At 33.1% G+C, this 22,923-nt stretch overlaps 1 protein-coding gene across 4 annotated transcripts in view; it reads right to left on the bottom strand.

The window, feature by feature from the left end:
* SEMA3E (semaphorin 3E) overlaps positions 1-22,923 on the bottom strand; it is a 291,418-nt gene that overhangs the window by 43,462 nt on the left and 225,033 nt on the right. For all 4 annotated transcript variants that reach the window (XM_063667667.1, XM_054496699.2, XM_054496698.2 and 1 more), the window contains exons 5-6: positions 11,197-11,290; positions 1,164-1,283 (exon numbers count right to left, since the gene is read on the bottom strand). In XM_063667667.1, the coding sequence (XP_063523737.1) occupies positions 1,164-1,283; positions 11,197-11,290 (214 nt within the window). The remainder of the gene's footprint in view (positions 1-1,163; positions 1,284-11,196; positions 11,291-22,923) is intronic.

Here is a 22,923-nt window from a genome sequence, read left to right as displayed (position 1 = left end):
AAAATGCTAACAAGTTATTCCAATAAATTATATATCATCTGAATCCTTAAGTTTAACTTTCACCATTTCATAAAGAAATATTTTTCTTGAATTTTTTTACCAAACATTAAAAACTATGTAGATATCTCCACTTTATTTGCATATTAACAGCCCTTTTAGAAATATTACAAGAATATTTAATTGGAAAATAAAAGAATCCAGGAGAGAAGAAGAATTTCAAACACATGCAACGCGAACTTAAAATGCATTCAGGAAAGAACAGATTGGGAGCACAATGAAGACAATCTCTATAAATTTCCTCTCATTGTAGGTAAAAACTAAATGTAAGTATAAGTAACATATTAAAGTAAATAAATCTATCATAATTTATTTTATTTATTTATTTATTTATTTATATTTATTATTATTATTATTATACTTTAGTTTTATACATATGTGACTTACCTGCACATAATTTATTTTTAATTCATAAATGATCTACCAGTATAGCGCATAGATCATTTTGGTTTCAAAGTAGAAAATTTATTTTACGTTTTTGAGATTGTAGTCCAAGAGATTTGAATAAATGTTCTTTGATATGGTATGTAAAATATATGAATGGTATCATCAATGACTATGCATTTTAAAGCTTAATAAAAATGTGGAAAGTAATTAAAATGCTCACCATGAAACAATATTCTAGCACCTCCATATACCAGTGTGCCAAAATATAAAACTTACTTCTTACAAAGAATTCTGTATCAATGAATGTCTAGTGACTTTCCTAGAATTTTGTCTCTAAAGTGTAATGCAATCCTATTAAAACAAGCAAAGAAGGGCAATCAATTCATCAAAAATTATATCAATTGATAAAAGTAGACAAAACAGCTTATTGGATGATGGACTTTTCACTTTTCATACATTTGCTTTGTTTTCCTTATTCAAATACTGATTTCTAAGCATTGCTCGGAAGGTATACTGATTTTATAATTAAGCCAATCAATTTTGATAGAAAATGATATACATATATACAATATTTTAATTCAAGAATGTTGCTAGTAAAACATTCTGAAATTTGTAAAGGAATTGTATTTATATTCTTATTATTATCAAAATGGCAATTTTTCCGTAAGTTTTAGAGTTGATTTCAATCCTAATTCGCATACTCTTTTCCTCATCCTTACCTTTCAACAGACGCTCATCGTCATGCTCAGTGCGGATGTGGGCCAGTCGCCCCATGCTGCGGAAGATCGCAGCGTCTCTGCTCCAGTAGTCACTGTAGAGTCCAGCAAACAATTCACTACCTACATGGGAGCATCAGTAAAAAAGAAGTCAGTATTTGTTTCTGGATTTGAAGACAAGGTATAAGTCACAATTATATTAAACACATCCAAATTTAATATGTGTATCTATAATATGTACTTTATGACATTAATACTATTGCTGTTAGGAGCATGGATGGTATAGTAAGACTCCCAGGGTTTGAGTCCAGAGTCTGTCACTTACTAGGTGTGAACTTGGGCAAGTTGCTAAGTTCCCTGTGCCTCAGTTTCCTCATTTGCAAATTAGAAAAGTAATCGCATTCAGTAAGATAGTTAAGAGTAAAGCACTTGGAAGATCAGCTGGTAAACAGTAAGACCTATATGAGTTTTTGGTAAATAACTTGGCTTCATTTATTTTCCTAGACTTCTTTTAACCTCCATATCATCAGGGCTTTATCATTATTATTGTTATTGTGATGATTACAGGTTTTATATGTGAGTCAGCTAATTCAAATCCTTCTTGTAACAAGATACTGCTATCATGAATATGATTTTAGTATGGGAACAACAAATTCTAACAAAGATGATATAATCCAATCAGTTGTCATTCAATTTGTAAATTTGTGGCTCAGTCAGATAGGAAGGATATAAAAAGTGCTCCGAATTTAATCAGACAGTCAACAAAATGATTGAAGGAAGTTAGTTGCAACATGTGGTGGCAGTCACAGTCTTAAAATCAGACTGAGAAATTACACAATGTATTCAGGGTCTCAGGAAATAACCATGTGTCTTTTGAGTAAGAAAAAAGACATTAAAATAACTTAAGGGAGAGTATAACTTGAACTCCAGGAAGATCAATAGCTCTGAAGCATAGGGACTTAGAATCCTTTCCCAAAACTCACAAGAGGTAATCAGTGTCCCCATCAGTTTTACCGGAAGGATGTCCTGGCCATAGCCAGCTCAGTTGTCCTGTCTGGAGCAAAAATCTCTGGCCAAGAAACAAATGATAACAGCAGATTGCTGGAAACAGCAACCTCAGAGCAGAGTGGTAAAATTGTTTTCTTAATGAGTGGCATATAACATTGGTCTAGTACTAAAACAGATATGATTATTATGTTACATGGTGCTAATGCTTTTTTGTTGTTTGCAATGTGTATGCATACACATGATATTTAAAGTGCTTTAAAGGTTAAGAGATTTCAAAATTAATTGTATTTCCAACTTAATATATCTAATTATGTAATTAATTTTATAATTGGGATTATTAAAGTTGCAGTTATAAGAATTTGACCAAATATATAAACAGAATTTAAAAGATATTGAATATTTATAAATTTTATTTATTAGAACTGTAAAAATTGTTTCATTATTTATGAAGGATTTTTTTCCCAAGGTAAGGTCTTTAAAGCTTTGGAAAACTTCAGAAGTGTAAGCATATTTGTATGATTTAACATTTGAGAAAATGATCAATTAAATTATATATATGATAAATTAAAAGGAAGTTTATTTTCAACTTGCATTAACTGACTATTAATTTTTTAAAGGTAAAGATGATTGCTTTTGTTATATCAAATTTAGAATAATATGATATAAATTAAACTCAAAGATTAAAAAATAAGCTTTAGAAGTACTACTATAATAGTTTTTTTCATTTTAAAAAGATAAATAATTCTAATTAGTTTTTCTCTGTTCACAAAATCCTCTATGGATGCTTAAAACGCTCTATGAGATACAAATAATACAATCTATGGTTTCCAAAAAAGAATTCATTTTTAAATTATATGTTCTACATGAGAGAGGAAAAAGTAAATGTGTCAGAGTGTTAACAATTGGTGAATCAAGGTAAATGGTATACAGGTGTTAATTTTACTTTTACTTCAACTTTTCTTTGTATTTGAAAATTTTCAAGATCACAGAGTTTTTAAAAAGATATATTTATTGAGTTCTTCTAGTATATTCAGCTTACGCTAAGTGAGAGGTATGATGTAAGGAAAATAACAAAAACTAAATGATGATTTAAATCTGGACTTAACAGTATATAGTTTGGTAGAGAAAAGTTATGTCAGAACTCTTACTTAAGCATATCATGTTATTTGTTAATAGAAAGGGAAAAGATTAACATAATTTTTTATCAAAGTCAGTTAATTAGTGCTGTCTTCCCCAGAAATTTTATGTCTATGTTTGAAGAAGTAGTATTTTGAGACCAAATGCGTTCAGTGGTTAGGAATATGACCTGTTACCTGGAATTCAGTCTGCATTATTTGAACATGGATAAAAGAGAGTCATTAAAAGGACTTTGGAATCATCAACTCTATGGCATAAACAACCAAGTTGACCCTTAAAAATATTAATTGACTATTAACACATGAGTGAGGATTTCTCTGAAATATTTTTGTTTTTAATTATTATAGTTGAATTATGTTTCCCACACCAAATATAAAGGCCATCTTGTTAAATGGTTGTAAATATAATTTATTTCGCTAATGTGGGCTGGGCTGAATCTTTAATGTATAATGGGAATAAAGATTAGATTTCTTTAAAATCATGAGTTTTCTATTCTCTAAATTTTTAATATTTGATTTTATATATTAAAGTATTGTAGACTTTGATAATTGGAAATATTGTTATGGGAAAATAATATTTATATTAGTACACATCGATTTTAATGGATTTATCCTAATTTGGAACATTGTTTCAAAATTATCGTTTTAACCAATGCTATAAAATTAACAAACAAGTATTCCTTGGAGCCACTAGATGGCAGCCCTATGATACTAGATAGTACCATATCCAGAGACGATTCTCTGCACAAGAGAAAAAATAGTATATTCCCAATGTTACCCAGTTTCCCATTTTGCACTCAGGACAGAGAAAATTGTGAGCAATTTCCATAACACAATATGAACTGTATGACTTAAATTTCAAAGACACTATATAGGTGCTAAAAACTGTAAGCAACGTAAATAGAAACAAATGTGTTTCTGTTGGAAATGTTAGCTTTTCCTCAGAAGGGAGAGATATTCCTTTCATATCTTCATATCCATACAAATTTTAAAAAAATCATAGTAATTGATAATAATTACGTTTGGCAAAATACTTTCCTAAGAAAATTAGAAAAGAAAGACAACATGTTAGTGAAAATAAATAATATATTAATAAAGACTTAGGTAAAATAATATGTAATAGTAAGTAAATAAGCAAAAATAGTGGGCATTATTAAAATTTTTAGTACAATTTGTGGGAAATACATAGTCTCTAATTAAATTTATTATAACTATTTGGTATCAGAAAATTTCTGAATCAATACATTCATCTTTTACAGAATGCAAAAATAACATCTAGATAAATCATATTTTCATGGATTAAAATAGAAAAACATTTTATAAAAAGACTAAAATACCTTTTAGGGCTTCAATTATAACAGAAGAACTATCTAAGGATTTAGTTTTCTATGTCTATGGGGATGGGCTAGTTTAACATCTTCTCACACTCAACAATAGTCTCTATATAGAGAGGAAAGAATAGTAGAAATAGTTCTGCAGTGGAAATCTGGCAAGCCAAGTCCCTAGCTCGAAATCTGCTATTTGACCACCACAAACTGTTCAAAATCTCAGGGTCTCGGTTATCTGTAGAATCAAAGAGACTGCCATGTAATTCTCGAACCTGCCAAGCTTTTATGTTCTCTCTGCTCTTTGGCCTAGAATTCCACACCTCTCTTCTCACCTCACCTTCCTTTTGCCTGGTTATTGTCCACTTTTTCCATGATGCCTTGTCTGGCCAAACTTTTTTAGTGTAGTGGTTCCTAGTGCTACTGTAGCTCTGGTACCTATTTCTATCCTACTGCTCATCCAACTATATTTTTATTGACTCCTTATGTGTTTGAAATGATGCCTCATTAATGTCTGAAATACAAAAAATGCTCAATAAATATCTGTTGAATCAATGAATGGCTTAATGAGTTAATAATTAAATATATCAGAAGTTCCTTTCAGGGTTTAAAAAAGGTTATGAAAGGCTGTGAAATGTCAACAATCAGGGCCGGGTGCAGGGACTCTCGCCTGTAATCGCAGCACTTTGTGCAGCCCAGGCCAGAGGATTGCTTGAGTTCAGATGTTCAAGATCAGCCTGGGCAACATAAAGAGACCCCCATCTCTACAAATAATAATAATAATAATAATAATTAATAATAATAATAAAGTAGCTGGGCATGGGGGCCTGCACCTGTGGTCCCAGCTACTCAAGAGGCTGAGGTGGGAGAATCTCTTGAGCCAGGCAGGTAGAGGCTGCAGTGAACTATGATTGTGCTACTGCACTCCAGTTGAGCCAGACCCTGCCTAAAAAAAGATTAAAAAAAAAACACGCAGGATAAGATCTTAACTTTTAAAAACTGTTTCAGAGAGAAAATATCAAATGAAAGAAAAGGCTATTGGGAATTTACATGGATAACAAATTTGAATTTTTGTTCCTTGAGGGCCTTACATTATTTATTAATTTTAATAGATTAAAACAGGAACTCTATTTTTTTTTCAAAAATTTGTCCCCAAGAATTTCAACACAAAGGAATTACACTGTGACTAAAAGACTGTGTCAACACTAAATTGCTTATGTGAAAGAAAATAAGACAATCATTTGACTCTTTGAAATAGATAAAAACACATTCTTTATATTAATTCTAAAATGTGTAATTAAGATACTTTTCTATATAACTCCTTTTTTTTTTACAATGTAAACTCTGGTTGAAGTTTTAATTAAATGCATTGCGCTGCCTTAATATTTTATGGAATGTATCAAGCGTTTTGTTCATGGACTATATATTATCTGAGTTTTTATTTACTATGTTGGATTTTAATTGTGTAACAAGAAAAATTCACAGTAGTGTTTCATGACCTTCTTATCTTGTTAAGTTTTACTCAAGCGTTTCTTCTGTTTATGTTATAAATGTATGTTATGCAAATCTAAATAATGTGAAACATATTTGCCTCATGGAACAGCATATGGCTAAAGACTGATTTAGCTGCCTCACTTTATAACTGAATTTTATAATTTTGTTAGAAAATGATTCTATTGTGGATGGACTGTTTTGCAGAATCACTATGACATGCATAGCTACAAAGAGAAACAAAATGCACTTGGGAGGATGAGGATGGATGAAAATGACTCACATATTTCAACATCCCAGTTCACACTCACATTCTGCTTAGGATGCTGAAAGAAACCAGGAAGAATGTGAGATTCTGAATGTGTGATTTTATTGGGCATTTAGCTGTTGTTTGGGCTTTCGGTTTGTTTTGGTTTGGGAAGATGATTAGCACTAGCTCTCAATGTTAAGAAGGTGGTTTTGAGGCATGAAGGAACAATAAAAACATCTTTTGAATCTGTTTATTTGTGTGTGCCAGCACCCATGGCTGTACTCTTGAGTTTTCTTGGTGGCAAACCAAGGATATTGATACCATGACGGTTAAACCAGATTCTCAAAGGAGAGAATATAAGTGAGGAATTGAAGAGTGGGGCTTTTTTCTTCTTCCTTTACCTCTTTTCATTGTGATGGAACCATAAGTAAAGTATTCAAATAGCTCCTTAGAGACTAGCAGTCATGGCCTGAAGCTACAATAAGCATGTGGATAATGGGCATTCTGCCAAGTGTGAGAGAGAGAGCAGCAGCCTTGGATAAGAAATTATAGATATTCTTTAGGGACAGGAAAGTGGTAAGGGAATAACCTGAAGTCTACGTTTCTATATAGTTGAGGTGAATTCAAAACACGAGGCAGCACATTTGCTTATTATGTTTGTAGAACTTATCATTATAAAGACAAATATTCTAACTTCATTTATAATTTTTTCATTTATTTTTCTAATAAATGACCTTACTTTGTGCCAGTTTATTCCCTGAATGCAAATATAGTTAATTAAAAATAATTATTTATTTAAAATGTTTTAATATTATTAACAACTTGAAACAATAAATTAAATTTTCTCTGCATGCATTCTAACTCCCATTCATTCAATTGACATTGACTTTTAATTTACAAAATTCATGATAAGGATATATATTCACAAAGGTATTATTATTATGGATAAAATCTCAGTCAGGAAGAGGATTTCAGTGGCTGTAAACTTTGTGGTTTTATTTGCTGAAAAAAGTAATAGAAAAAAGTGTAGGAAAAATTCATGGACTATAAAATGTCTTATTAGTGATTATTTGTTAAAATAAAATTTAGTGTGCATTTACTTTGAAAAGCATCCCTAAAAATACTCCAACAACAAAGTTAATCCATTCAAAGCAAAGTTTCAAAAGGTACATGACAAATCAGGGTGTTTTTTCCCCCAAACTCTAGCTACATGTGTCTTATCATACCTTAGGCATTTCAGTAATGGTAGGATTAAATTATACCTGGAATTGGTAATACAACTATGGGTCAGAATAAAATTTAAAAATAAAAATGGCAATAGAATTAAAAGGAGAAACTATGGGAGATTGTAACGTTACTGAAGATATTATCAACTTAATTAGAATACTGCAGTAGTATGTCAAATATAACTGACAAAAAGAGTCAGCAAAAATATTTGCTTCTTGGCCAAAATGATATATGACATAAAGAACACTATTTCCTGGATTTTTATTTGGCCACTTACCAAACTCAATAATTTAGTAGCAAGATAATTACTAAGTGTATTTGGATGATTTGAAAGGCATGGATAAGCAATGTAGCAATTCATTATACTGAAAAATTTATTGTTTCAACAAGCTGCTTTTAAAATCAAGTTGTAATGCCTTGTCTTCTTCAGACAGTTACTTAAAACCACTTAAAATACAGTAGGAGTAATCACACTGGAGGAAAACTTGGCCAAACATGCAGAAATATGGCACCTGAGATATGAGCTGATATGCTACCAAGATAAATTGTGTTACTACAAAGAGGCATTGGAAGAGCAAGCCTATTTAATATATGATTTCATTTTGATTAGTTTCTGAACATATATGACATAGTTCAGTTAGAAGCTTGTTTTTACTCCTTAAATCCTTTGTCACATAGAATTATTACAAGCTATCAAGTTTTCATTTCTATGTTAGATTATAAATGGAATAAAAATGTGCTTTATAACTTGTCTTTCATCTATCAAATAAGCTTTAATATTTATTCAATTTTTTATTAACCTCTTCTTCGTATGACCTTAAGTCAGCTGAATTTAAGTTAACTGAACGAAAATTGTATCTAAAATTAGGAAATTACATAGAAAATTCTCTAATTTGCAAGCACCATTTTTTTTAGGTCAAGCAGCTTTATGAGTATGCTACCAGTTTCAGTGTTTTATCATTAAATTTGTCTTCATGTGAACAGACATTAAACATTGTGTGACATATAATTAACCATGAAACTAAGAAGTAGCAATAATCTAACGATAGTCATCTTTTTGCTGGAGGCTTGTCTTAACTCATCAGCAGAGAACATGTGTGGTCACAAAATACCACATTAATACATTCTTTCACAGTCAGAATAAGCTCTACCGAGCTTGCCAAATTCCAACTCAGGTAGCTCCATTTTTCCAGCCCACATTCCTGCTGCTTTTTCAATTGGGTGAATTATTTTCACTTCCTCTCTTTTAAAGAGTTTCTGGCTCACATAGGTTATCAGGTTTCCATCCAGTGGCTGCTGCATTTCCACAGTGAGTGAATGATCTCTCCAAGGTACTTTGGGATGAAAGTGAGTGGATAAATGTGAAGAATTATATTTTTATTTCTTCTCTTTGGAGGGATTATTCTATAACTTCTGTGTTTAGCTTGGAGGACTCCTTTGATTTGATTTCTCTTCGAAATAAGAGAAACAGCCACCCAGATGGCAAGCACTTCAGATTTCAGCATAGTGTAATTTGATTTGGAGGTTCAATGAAACTCACTTGGAAATGTCCCTCCAGTAATATTTCCCCTCTTAGAAATTTCACTTTTAAATTCTTGGCTTCGTGCAGAAACAAACTCCTAGGGAGGCTGAGTAGTGAGTGGCAAGGTGGTCATAGAAATTATTATTAACTCTTTAAATGAAATGTTAAAAAATAATTTGTCTTCTAATATTCTCAGGTTTTCACTATAGAAGCAATATATACTGTGCAATTTTTAATTTCCAATTCCCCCTTTATGATTCTTATGAATAATATTCCAAAACTAATTTTTCATTTGTTTAGGAACCTCAGTGAGAATTACATTTAGTATTTATAGGGGACTTAGTCTTTGCAAGATACTATATGGCACAAGAAAGATAAGAAAGTCTCTTTTTTTCAAACATACTAAAATCTTTATGAAGAAAAATTCACTAACAACTTCAGAAAAAGATGGTATGAGCCTATCAAATATATAAATTTTAATGTATATTCTGTCAATTGCGTTGGAATTTCTTGCATTTATGGACCTGGCATCCCCCCAAAAGTGTTATTTTTAAGGTTTTGACTTTTACTAAGTCTAACCTGACTTAGGAAACCCTTTTCCCATATTTAAAGTCTTCCTTTTTTTAATACTCTATTTACACACACACACACACACACACAGAGAGAGAGAGAGAGAGAGAGAGAGAGAGAGAATTGGTAGAGAAACTCAAAATATTTCAAATTAATATTTTTCTTTAATATTTATTTTTCTCAAATATTGTACCTTTATTCAAGCCCCTGAAAAACTTAATTACTATATAATTCTCATTTTATAGCCTTGTCCTATTATGAAGCTGAAGTAAATCAAACTTTTCCCATTAATTAGAGTTAACATGAGCTGTTTGCTATATAAATACATAGATTTTGAAAAGCTTTACTTTTTTACACCTGAGAACCAGATGTAGGGAGTAGAATGCAAGACCCATCAAAATAAACTGACTTGAATATGTTCAGGGAACATAGATTCTCAAGAATACACAGTAGCATCTATATCAACTCTAAATCAAGTATAACATGGTTTAATCATCAGGAGAGAGTTTTAAGTTTTAATTGTTTATTTAGAATGTGAAGTCTCTACATCTTATTTTGTACTTTCTCATTTTCTGCGAAGAAGATGACCTAATATTAGCATATAACTCTAAACATTATAAATGTAATAATGGAACCTTGCACATCTGCACCATACATGCATCAGAACCTCTCAACACTGAGGGAAGAAAATCATTACCATTAGTACCTATGTTTGTGTTGGGGATTGCTCTTTTTAATTGCATGCTTAGGAGCTCATTCATCAGTCTTTATTGTCACAGTGCTGAAATAGTTTGCCAAGTTTGTAATTTTTAACCCCAAATTGTACGAAAATGTTACTTAGTTGTGTCTTAAGTGAGATTGTTTGGTACTTTGTCTAATTAAATTGAATCGAATTGAACTCCAGATCCAAATTTATCAACTCATGTCATTATTTCAATATGTACACTTAGTGATAGGTTGAGCGGGTCAACTTCTATAGTTTACATTCTAGATTAACAGAAATTTAGATAAATAAATTTAAGTTCTCAAAAGAGATGAGTTTCTGCTGAATTCTACTAATAACAGAAAGATACCACAAAGAATATTAAAAGTTCTCTGAAGTCACAAAGTAATTGAAACATGAAGAATTAACATATATATTAAAATAGTTTCGTTTCTCTGGCAATTATAAAGTCTTCATATAATTGCATTTTATAAGCATCAAATGACACCAAATATATGAGATATTAAATGACAATTTGTTTTCGCAGAGTGAGACACACACACTTTATAGCACTTATTTTAGAGTCAAATTGCACTTATTTTAGAGTCAAATCTGCACTTATTTTAGAGTCAAATTGCTCAGGTTAACATGGCTTGAAATTTAATATCATTGCTTCGAGCACCAGAAAATAGACATGACAAGGCATAGTATATAAAGAAATGCTGAAAGAATGTAACTGAAGTTGAAATATACGTTTTAAAATCTTTACGACTACCACCTGATGTCTGTGGGAATGACAATTACCAATTAAAGTGGAGATGAAGGAGGAGCTGGGGTCAAAAGGACATCTGCCCCTTCCTCTCTCGGGTCTGGGTGATTCCAGGTGAAACAGAGGATCCTTGAAAGAAAACCAGAAAAATCATTATGAACATGCCTCCTCTAATAATCATTTAATTGCTTAGGTAAAACATATTAAACTTCGATTATTTATAAAGCATGTATTCTAAATAGAGCACCAGTAGCATCAATTTGTTTAGAGACAAACTGGGTTTTATAAATAAGCACATGGGTTTTACAGACCCATATGAGTTCTCTCACTCCTCTGAAAAAGTATGCAGGTGATGAAAGAAAATAGCACTTTTTAAATCATTTTATGGGACTATATTATTTATTCTGAGATGTGTCAATTAAATATTTGAAAGGAATAGAAACTTGCTGGAAAAAGGTTAACGAAAAGGAGGTTCAATGTTAAAAATGATAGTGGGCTTTTATCAAGCATATCAAGAATGCTGTTGTTGATTTTTTTATAAATTAGACTTTTATTTTTGATATAAGGGGAACATGTGCAGGTTTGTTATATGGCCTTATTGTGTGATGCTGAAGTTTGGGGTATAAATTATCCCATTAGCCAGGTAGTAAGCATAGTGTCCAATAGGTATTTTGTCAGCCCCTGCCCCCCTCCCTCTCATCCCCCTCCAGTGGTCTCCAGTCTCTATTACTGCCATCTTTATGTCTGCATGTACCTAATATTTAGCTCTCACTTATAAGTGAGAATATGCAGCATTTTGTTTGCTGTTCCTGCCTTAATTCACTTAGGATAATGACCTCTACCTACATCAGTTTTGCTGAAATGGACATGATTTCATTCTTTTTTATGGCTGTGTAGTATTCCATGGTGTATCAATACCACATTTTCTTTATCCAGTCTAGCATTAATGGGCATTTAGGATGAATTTATGTCTTTGCTATTGTGAATAATTCTGCAATGAACATATGAGTGAGTTAGTAGAGGAGCTCAAAGTATTTCAAACACACATTGTCTTTTTGGTAGAATGATTCATTTTCCTTTGGATATTTACCCAGTAATTGGGATTGCAGGGTCAAATGGTAATTCTGTTTTAAGTTATTTGAGAAATCTCTAAACTTCTTTCCACAGTGGCTGAACTAATTTATACTCCTTCTAAGAGTGTATAAGCTTTCCCTTTTCTCCACAGCCTCTCTGACATCTGTTATTTTTGACTTATTATAATAGCCTTCCTGACTGGTGTGAGATATCTCATTGTGGTTTTGATTTTTATTTCTATGATGATTAGTGATATGGAGCTTTTTTTAATGTTTTTTGGCTTCCTATATGTCTTCTTTTGAGAAGTACCTGTTTATATCCTTCATCCACTCTTTAATGGGATTATCATGATTAAAATCCTCAACAAACTAGGCATTGAAGGAACATTTGTCAAAATAATAAGAGTCATATATGACAAAGTCACAAACATCATACTGAATGGACACAAGTTGGAAGCATTCCCCTTAAGAACAAAAAAAGACAAGGATGCTTACTCTCACCACTCCTATTCCACATAGCACTGGCAGTCTTAGCAATAGCAATCAGGCATCAAAACAGAAAAAGAAGTCAAACCATCTCTCTTCACTGATCGATTCTATACCTAGAAAATTCTAAAGACTGCTGAAAGTCTCCTAGAACAGATAGATGATTTCAATAATGTTTCAAGATACAAAATCAATGTCAAAAATCAGCAAAATTTCTATACACGCACAGCATTCAAGCTGAGAGCCAAATTAAGAACACAATCTAATTTAAAATACCCACACACAATAAAACCAGAATATCTAGAAATACATCTAAGCAAGGAGGTGAAAAATCTCTACAAGGTGAAAGACCTCTATAAGGAGATACTGCTGCAGAAAATCACAGATGATACAAACAAATGGAAAAACATTCCATTCAGATGGACTGGAAGTATCAACATAGTTAAAATGGCCATACTGCCCAAAGCAATCTACAGATTCATTGCTATCCCTATCAAACTATCAACATCATTTTTCACAGAATTAGAAGAAAACTATTCTAAAATTCATAAGAAACTAAAAAAGAGCCTGAATAGCCAAAGTAATGCTAAGCAAACAACAACAACAACAACAAAAACAAAGAAAAGCTGGAGGCATCACATTATGTAACTTCAAACTATAGTACAAGACTACAGTAACTATAACAGCATGTATTGGTACAAAAGCAGACACATAGACCAACGGAATGAAATAGAAAACTCAGAAATAAAGCTGCACATCTACAGCCATCTGATCTTTGACAAAGCTGACAAAAATAAGCAATGAAGAAAGGTCTCCCTATTCAATAATTGGCACTGGGATTGCTGACTAGCCATATGCAGAAGAATGAAATGGGGCCCCTACCTTTCACCATATACAAAAATTAACTCAATATGGATTAAAGATTTAAATATAAGACCTCTAACTATAAGAATCCTAGAAGAAAACCTAGGATATACTCTTCTTGATATTAGCCTTGGCAAAGAGTTTTTGACTTAGTCCTCAAAAGCAATTGCAACAAAAACAAAAACTGACAAGTGGGACCTAATTAAAGAGCTTCTGCACAGCGGGAACTATCAACAGAGTAAACAGACAACCTACAGAATGCGTGAAAATATTTGCCAGCTATCATCCAACAAAGGTTTAATATCCAGAGTGTATAAGGAACTTAACTCAAAAAGTATTATTGATTTTTTTAATAGTTTGGAAAAGAATAACAAAATTTACTCTCAATAATTTGGAATATTTATTTTCATTTTTATTATTCATCACATAGTATTTGTATAAACACTCAAGGTTTAATAACTTATAGAATAACTAATGCATAAGTACTGTAAATATTTATCGACAAATGCCATATTATGTACAATATTTCAATTTTAATATAAGGCTTCACACAGATAATGAAAATTAATATTTTCATGAAAAACTACTTTATTGGCTATTTCAAGCATATAATCATAGAACTTATCCCTTAATGTTTCCAGGCTTCAAAATTCTCATTTAAGGTTGTTTTGTATAATTAATCTCCATTAAGTGTACTACAAGTGGTTTGGGTAAAAAAAAGTAGTTTAGAAAAGTGACGATAAAAATCAATATTGAAAAACTTGTAGAAAAAACTAATTTAAAATAGAACATCATCATGATATTGCTCAATTTGGAAACTATGTACAACCCTGCTCATCTGTGAACCACGAACCTATAAACAATCTTAAAAGTCTGGAGTAACCTCTGAGAGTTGAGGGCACTTCTCTCAAACTTGATCTTAACTTTGCTAGTCATCTGATTTACCCACATTATCTGTTCTGTCTTTGTCTTGCTATTCTTATTTAGCACTCTTTTCTCTTTCTCTATGATATCCTAAAATCACATCCTGATCCTGCCATTTTGGAAACTTTTCAGTAAATGCTGAGTTCACCCAACCACTATTACAATGCAGTCTTATCCTTGGATTTAAAACATAGCCTAGTGCCGGGCACAGTGGCTCACGCCTGTAATCCCAGCACTTTGGGAGGCCGAGGCAGGCATATCACCTGAGGTCAGGAGTTCTAGACCAGCCTGACCAAAATGGAGAAATCCAGTCTCTACTAAAAATACAAAATTAGCCAGGTGTTGTGGCGCATGCCTGTAATCCCAGCTACTTGGGAGGCTGAGACAGGAGAATCGCTTGAACCTGGGAGGTGGAGGTTATGGTGAGCTGAGATCGTGCCATTGCACTCCAGACTGGGCAACAAGAGTGAAACTCTGTCTCAAAAATAAATAAATTAAAAATAATAATAATAAAACATAGCCTATAGAACAAATGTGGCCTCCTGACCCAGAGGTGTGGCTAAGCTTATATTCTAAGCCAAAAAAGTTTTACCTATATAGCTACTATACACCAATTTGAAGAAAGCATGAATGGCAGTAGAGAGATGTTTTGTGTTTACTTCCTGCAGATGACAGTTTGCAATGACATGAGAATAAGTTTGTCCAAATGAGAAAAAATTATAGATCTGCCCAGCTAACACTTTCGCTGAAGAAGTTTCACCAAAATTTGCAAAACAGACCCACATCATTTCATGAGAGGAAATGACCAAGTATATGAATATAATACTTTGTTTGCCCCTTTAGTCATTGCCACTTTATACAATATAGATAGTAGACCAGGGATATACATATTATATTTGTTTTACTATAGTCAAACATCAGCATCATGGAAAGCTGACAGTGATACTAGGCTGCTTTCAAAAATCAACGTTTTCCATAGCTTAATTCAGCTTTTGATGTCTAATGACTGATGAGGTTATTTTATCTAATGGGTATAATTAGACACCTTATATACTAAAATTGAAACTGCAAGAGCAATACAAGTACATTTCGTATTTATTCAAATAATTTTAATACATTCGATTAAACTGTCAAATGCGTGAAGCAAATAGAAAATGAAAACTGAAAGAATTTTAAGATCAAGAGAATCCCAGAGTTTGTAGAACTGCAGGCATAGATGAATAAAATGCAGTCACATTTTCATAGAAAAGTTACACGTTTTCATGACTAGAAATCATAATATAGGTTCTTGAGGCTATATTTGACTAGCGAATTTTAGCATGTGACTGTGGTATTCAGTATCTTACATACAAGTGTGTTCAACTTTCAGAAGAAGTTGATGGAGTCAACAAGAAACTACATGCACCAAGAAACCTGCCATGCTAACATTTTGAAAACAATCAAATGGCACCCAGAATCATCCTGAAATTTTTAGTTATGTAGGAGACACAAATCTGTGCAATATGTAAATCTACCTTAGTCTGTGAAAGGATATATTCTTTTATAAAAATCTCAAGTTTGACACTGAGCATACTTGAGTCTGGAATATTGAATGCGCATGCATTCTCAGAGATGTATGTCTAAGGTCGAAACCCAGATGTACCTTGACTAAACCCTCCTTTCTCACTTTTCTCCAGAAGACTTCAAATACCTATCTAAAACTAAGACAACAGGTAATCATTTTAAAATAATAAACAGGTTAAATTAAACTCTTCTGGATTGCTTTCTGCATCACTATGAAGAATTTTTTTTTTTTTTTTTTTTTGAGACAGAGTCTCACTCTGTTGCCCAGGCTGGAGTGCAGTGGCGCCATCTCGGCTCACTGCAAGCTCCGCCTCCCGGGTTCACACCATTCTCCTGCCTCAGCCTCCCAAGTAGCTGGGACTACAGACGCCCGCCACCACGCCCAGCTAATTTTTTTTTTTTGTATTTTTAGTAGAGACGGAGTTTCGCCGTATTAGCCAGGATGGTCTCGATCTCCTGACCTCGTGATCCGCCTGCCTCGGCCTCCCAAAGTGCTGGTATTACAGGCATGAGCCACTGCACCCAGCCTCGATTTTTAAAATAGGGTACAGTGTATACTGCTCAGGTGATGGATGCATCAAAATCTCACAGATCACCGCTAATAATTTACTCATGTAACCAAATACCACCTGTACCCCAATAACCTGTGGAAAAATAAAATAAAAATACAAAAAATAAAATGCATGTTTTCTGCAGATTATAATTTATTACCCCATTAATTTTTTTAATAATGTAAGCTATTGGAACATCACTGCAGTAGAAAAGTACCATTCTCTTTATATAAAAAGAGAAGAAAGGTCCACATCTTTGGAGGATACATTCATTTTATCAGTGCATAACAATAGATGGTTAATAATGCTCCAGGAGTCAAATAACACAAAAAGAGTAGACAATGTCAGATTAGATTGTAGATTGGGATACTTCTCAAGTTCGAAGAATATTGTAATGTGTATTTTGAAGACTATATTTGCAACAAAATAATGAAGAGGTGCTTTGAACACATGAAAGCACTATAATTCCTCTGTCTAATCACTTTGCACAGGTATTCTTCGACCCTGTCCTGAAACTTGATTGTTAGATTAACATTTAAATTACTACAGTATGATGTCGTTACATACCACAGAGAGCTCTGTTTGGAAAGGTCATTTTAATTAGAGATAATATGAATACTAAAACTACATTTCTGGCCTACTCACATCTTTCAATCATGTCTTCTAAAATCCTTCTTTCTTGGTAATTAAATCCCTAACAACAAACTCAATTTGCAAGAAGCTTCCAAAATCTCTTTACCTTAATTGAATAATTGTTTCCATAATAAGCATAATAATGGAGCCTCAAAGACGTCATTGTCACAATCCTGGAACCTGTGAATATGTTACCTTACATGGCAAAAGGGACTTTACACATGTGATCAAGGGAAAGACCTTGAGGAGGGGAGACTACCCTGACTTACCCAGGTAGACCCAATATAATCACATGGGTCTTTAAGAGATAAGATGTTTTGATAAAAGCAGAGAGCCAACCGGGATGATGCAATGCGAGAAAAACTAGATCCAGAAATGCTTGCTTTGAAGATGGAGGAATGGGGCCATGACCTACAGAGATACCTATTCAGAAGGTGCTGTCAGCCTCTACCATGTGTGGGAGGATGGCTGGATCCCAGTCTCCAGTGACAATGTAGCTGATCTACATGACAAGTATAGTGGATCTATCCCTTGAAGGAGGGTAGATGTGACTGCTTGCATTTTGGGGGTAACTGTCATTGGTAATATGGATCAGTGCTCCATCCAGGTATAGTGGAGGGGTCTTCAACTGTATCAATACTTTTTCAAAGCTCTGGAACTTTGACCTCTATGGGTTACCGGTTGTTAATGAGCTGCTGCAGAGGTGTCTGTTTCACTTTCTTGAATGTTAACATTATGCTATTCAATACTTGAAAAAAAAATAATGTTTTCTGTATGCCAGAAACTAAGCCTGGAACTAGAAACACAGCAATAAACAAAGCCCCAAACTATTGTTCTATTTTCTTCATAAAATTACGCAATATATACTTTTCTCTCCTATTTTTACTGTTTCTTTCTTCAATATTTGACACTGTTACCTGCTTTCTGGCACTTACTTATTTTGCTCCTTTACCACTTATCACCTTGATTTTAACACCAGCCTCCTAAACAGTCTCTGAGACCCAGCCATCAATTCTGTACTCTGCTGCAAAGAGTTCTTTCTGAATTGTGATTTTTTTCTCATCATTCCTCTGGTTAAAAATCATTCATTGACTACCCATAGCCTCCAGAATAAAGTATTAAGTCCCTATAATTTTATATAAGGGATTTTATATGTACTTAGGTAATTATGCACATTTTTATCTCTAACATGCTGCTTTTATAGCCTGTGTACCAGTCATTCTGAACTTCTTTTGCTTGGATATCATTCTGAATATCTCTTGCTGGGACCTAAACAAGTCGGACCTAAATAAAAGTTTCTGCACAGCAAGAGCAACTATCAACAGAGTATGGACAACCTGCAGAATGGGAGAAAATATTCACAATCTATGCATCCATCAAAGGTTTAACATCCAGAATATATAAGGAACTTGATTCAAAAGCAAAAAACAACCCCATTAAAAAGTGGGCGAAAGACATGAACAAATTCTTCTCGAAAGAAGACATACAAGTAGCCAACAACAATATGAAAATATGCTCCACATCACTAATCATCAGAGAAATGCAAATCAAAACCACAATGAGATACCATGTCACACCAGTCAGAATGGCTATTATTAAAAAGTCAATAAATAATAGGTGCTGGTGAAGTTGCAGAGAAAAGGGAACACATACACTGCCAGTGGGAATTTGTTTAAATTAATTCAGCCACTGTAGAAATCAGTTTAGAGATTTCTCAAAAAACTTAAAACAGAATTATCATTCAACCCAGCAATCCCATTACTGGGTATATGCCCAAAGGAAAATAAATCATTCTACCAATAAGACACATGCATTTGTATGTTCATTGCAGCATTATTCACCATAGCAAAGACATGGAATCAACATAGGTGCCCATCAACAGTGGACTGGATAAAGAAAATGTGATACATATACATCATGGAATACCACACAGCCATAAAAAGAATAAAATAATTCCTTAGCAGAAACATGAATGAAGCTGGAGGCCATTATCCTAAGCAAATTAATGTAAGAACAGAAAACCAAATGTCACATGTTCTCACTTATAGAACATACTCAACAATGGACATTGAGACTCACCAGAGGGAGTAACGGAGGCAAGGGTTGAAAAACTAACCTTAGGGGACTATTCTCAGTACCTGGCGATGGGATTAATCAAGACCCAAAACCCCAGTACATATACACATGTAACAAACCTGCACATGTACTCCCGACTCTAAAATAAAAGCTGAAATTATTAAAAACATACAAAAACGTTGTTGCAGATAGGTAGGTTTACTTTAGAGCATTTGTAAAAATTATTATGCCATGTTGTACATGCTTCCTTGGGACTGCCTAAATAGTAAAATCATGCTTCTATTTTTTTCCATATTTTGATTGCCATTGGCTTTAGCAAAAACTGATTAGATTAGTAGAACAACTAAGGGAAGAATAGACACATTCTTAATTTCTTCAGACACCCAACAAAGATAATACATTATTGTATTAATCTATAATTTTACAATTTATGATGGATTCTTGCTAGGATTAATATATTAAAGTTTCTGTTTAACATAACATAGTGTGACATGACAATTATTAAAAAATGAAATCAAAGATTGAAACATAAAAATGATTTATTTTATCCCCAAAGACCTTGTTAGCGACAGCATGTAATTTGAAGGTAACGTGGAGATGCAACAAGGAGGTACAATAATTTGCTAAGGATTCCCTTTTCCCATATGACTTTTCTTTCCCTTTTCCTTCCTTCTTTCATTTCCTTCTTTTCTTTTTTTTTCCTTCCTTCCTTCCTTTCTTTCTCTTTCTTTCTTTTTCTTCAATACTGAATAGAAGCAAAACCTGAGCTTTTCATTTTTATGAAATTACTGGCTCGATGGTAGTTTTTAATAATTTCATGATCTTTTGTTCCATGGTTTTAGAACTGAGGCTTTCTTTCCCTTGTGAAGCTACATATGACAGAAAGATATATTGATCCAATTTATGTTAATTCCTCAGGTCTCAATACAATATTTTTGCAACTTTATGCAACTGAGATGTGGAAATTTTTTTAAAGCAGAAAAAAGGAAGAAAATTTACCATAGACTGGATAGTATTATGATGGAAAGCAGGCCGTTTTCAAACCTTTATTGATTTGCTTTGCATAGATCCAGCTAACTTCAATATTAGCTATATATTCCAGAAGGAAACTTCTCACGTTATTTTGAGAGTTCATTGTGGTCTTAAACGCAGTGTTTCATGTAGTGCACAACCCAATAAAATACTAAAAAGCCAGTGATAAAATTCTCTTCCATAAAGTAGAATTCAGCAACCAAATCAACCAGAAAACTTGAGCCATGATGACATTTTCAGTGACCCCAAAGCAATCGCCTTTATGGTTCAAGCAATGTGTAATGTTGGTGTTTAACCCTATTGAGAATGTTGGTCACGACTTACACTGGCTTTCTATTATCTCTGTTTTAACAGCTGGAATTTCTGCCTGAGTAATGTGTTTTAAATTTACAAGGCATTTCCAGTATTAACATGTGGGCTGCATTTTCTGTTTCAATGTGATATGGAGAAATTTTTCAATGGCTTCTCTTGTGCTTGAAAGTAACCACTAATGTGGGCAGATACATGTGTTTGTCAGAAAAAAGTGTCTCTAAAATGTAAATGGTAGATCTCTCCAGGGGAGTTTTCCTCTTCGGGCCTTGAGGGATGCCCTCAGAACCCAGAATGTCTGCGGTAAGCTCTTTTCAATAGGTGTGAGTCATTGCACAGCAGGTGCCACATGTGACGCCAACTCAATAAAATGAGTTTCCCATTTGTAAATCAGCTTCATGAACTAATACTCTTTTTCTTGTCTTCAGTGCCATTGGGATATTCTGAAATATGCTAGAAGTCTACTAGAATATTATAAGTACTACAGGACAAAACAAACAATCATTTATTTTATTAGCTATTTCTAGTGATTAGGAAAAATAGTAAAATACACAATGTTCATTACATATATTTCTGTCAACAATGGAAAATAGGCGAAAGTGCAGTATTGTTACACAATGTCTCAAATAAATAAATATGCAGTTTAATTCTTTAAATAGCTACATGATAATGTGTATCACAAATTAATTTTGAATGTGATTCACTACCATTTCTTTTTTGTTTCTCCTGCCAAGCAATAAAAATATTTATTAAAGGATATTTGAAACCTTTCCCAAAGACTAAATAAACAAGCAGAAAAAATACAAAACAGGAGTAAAATAGCAAGTAAATATTTTGACTTTAAGGCTAATAGTTTTGCATTTTAATTGCTTTTTAACATTTTTTTCTCTAAAAAAGTAATATATTTGTATCATACTTTAAAATTTAGGAAATACTTTTGCATGTATTTATCTTGTTTCACCCTCACAGTAAACCTGTGAAGTAAACAGGGCCAATAATATTTTCCACAAATATTATTTTCTTTTTAGAGGTGAGGAATCAGAGGCAGGGTGAGGCTTGGCAAGTCTCAGTGTCTTCTAACTAACAATTCCATATCCATTTACAGTTTTACCCATTTTACTTATCATTGTGGTTGGAGAGGAGTATATGTGTTTGTGTTGTTAGGTGTGGTTGAGTGTCATTTATAAGGTACTTAATGCATAATCAAGGCCCAAAAATATATATTAAGATTTTTTCAAAAAAATCTTATTTTATAATTTATTAAATTGCATTTTCAAATGTTTGTAAGTCCTTTAATACCATTGGAATAGCTGGCAGATGTTATTAGCATTTTATAACAATTCAGCACATAAATATAATACATGTAAGTAAACTCAATTGTCTTATTCCTAAAACTTTTAATAAATATTTGCTTGAAGCTATATTTGAAGGCAAAATTCTGTTTTCACTTCCTTTGTGTATCCTCTAATCATTATGTCAGGATTCCATTCTCTTCCTCACCCTAACTGACCTAACTTTATGCCAATATTACAACTCCCACACTCACGGTCTCAAACTCTTTAATTCCACATTGACAGCTCTGCCTACTGGCTATGTATGCCAGGGTGTCCTAGAGTATTTGAAACAAATATCCTTCAAACCTTATGATGTTTTTCTGAAGCCTGCTTTTACTGGAAAAACATCATCCTTTGCTGCCTATGTCATCCTCACCAACTTTTCAATTATGATCATTCCAGTCTCCTTTTCAAAAACCCTGCAGTGCTACTGTTTTTGAAGGAAGTCTAACCTCAAGAATGGGCAGCTCAGGCCCTGCACAGTTTGCCCTCAGGCTTTGTCCCTCATAGTTTCCCCTCCCCCCTCCCTCATCCAATCCACACTCCTGCACAAGTGACTTTCTTTAAAGTTCCATGCATGATAATACCCATAGCTGTTTGATTATTGGGGAAGGGGAATTCCATTCGGTTTTTTGCTTATTCGTTTGTTTTCCTACAGCACTAACTCCTACTTATCCAAAAGAAAATGCTGTTTAAAAATGACTTCACTGATATTCTCTAAGAAATCTCCAATCAAAATTTCTCCCATGGATGATGCTGTATATCTCTTGTAGCATTATTTACATTGCATTGTGATTATGCACTCATGGATAATTTAACAAACACTTAAGAAGCTTACTATGTTTCAAGCTTACTATGTTTCAGGAATTCAATCAATGTTGAATATAGGAAGTATGATGCATGCTAGTCTTTTTTAA

The sequence above is a fragment of the Pongo pygmaeus genome, chromosome 6 (genome assembly GCF_028885625.2).
Source record: "Pongo pygmaeus isolate AG05252 chromosome 6, NHGRI_mPonPyg2-v2.0_pri, whole genome shotgun sequence".
NCBI lineage: Eukaryota > Metazoa > Chordata > Mammalia > Primates > Hominidae > Pongo > Pongo pygmaeus.
The sequence above is the reverse complement of the archived record's forward strand: the minus strand, read 5'-3'. Positions and strand labels throughout refer to the sequence as shown.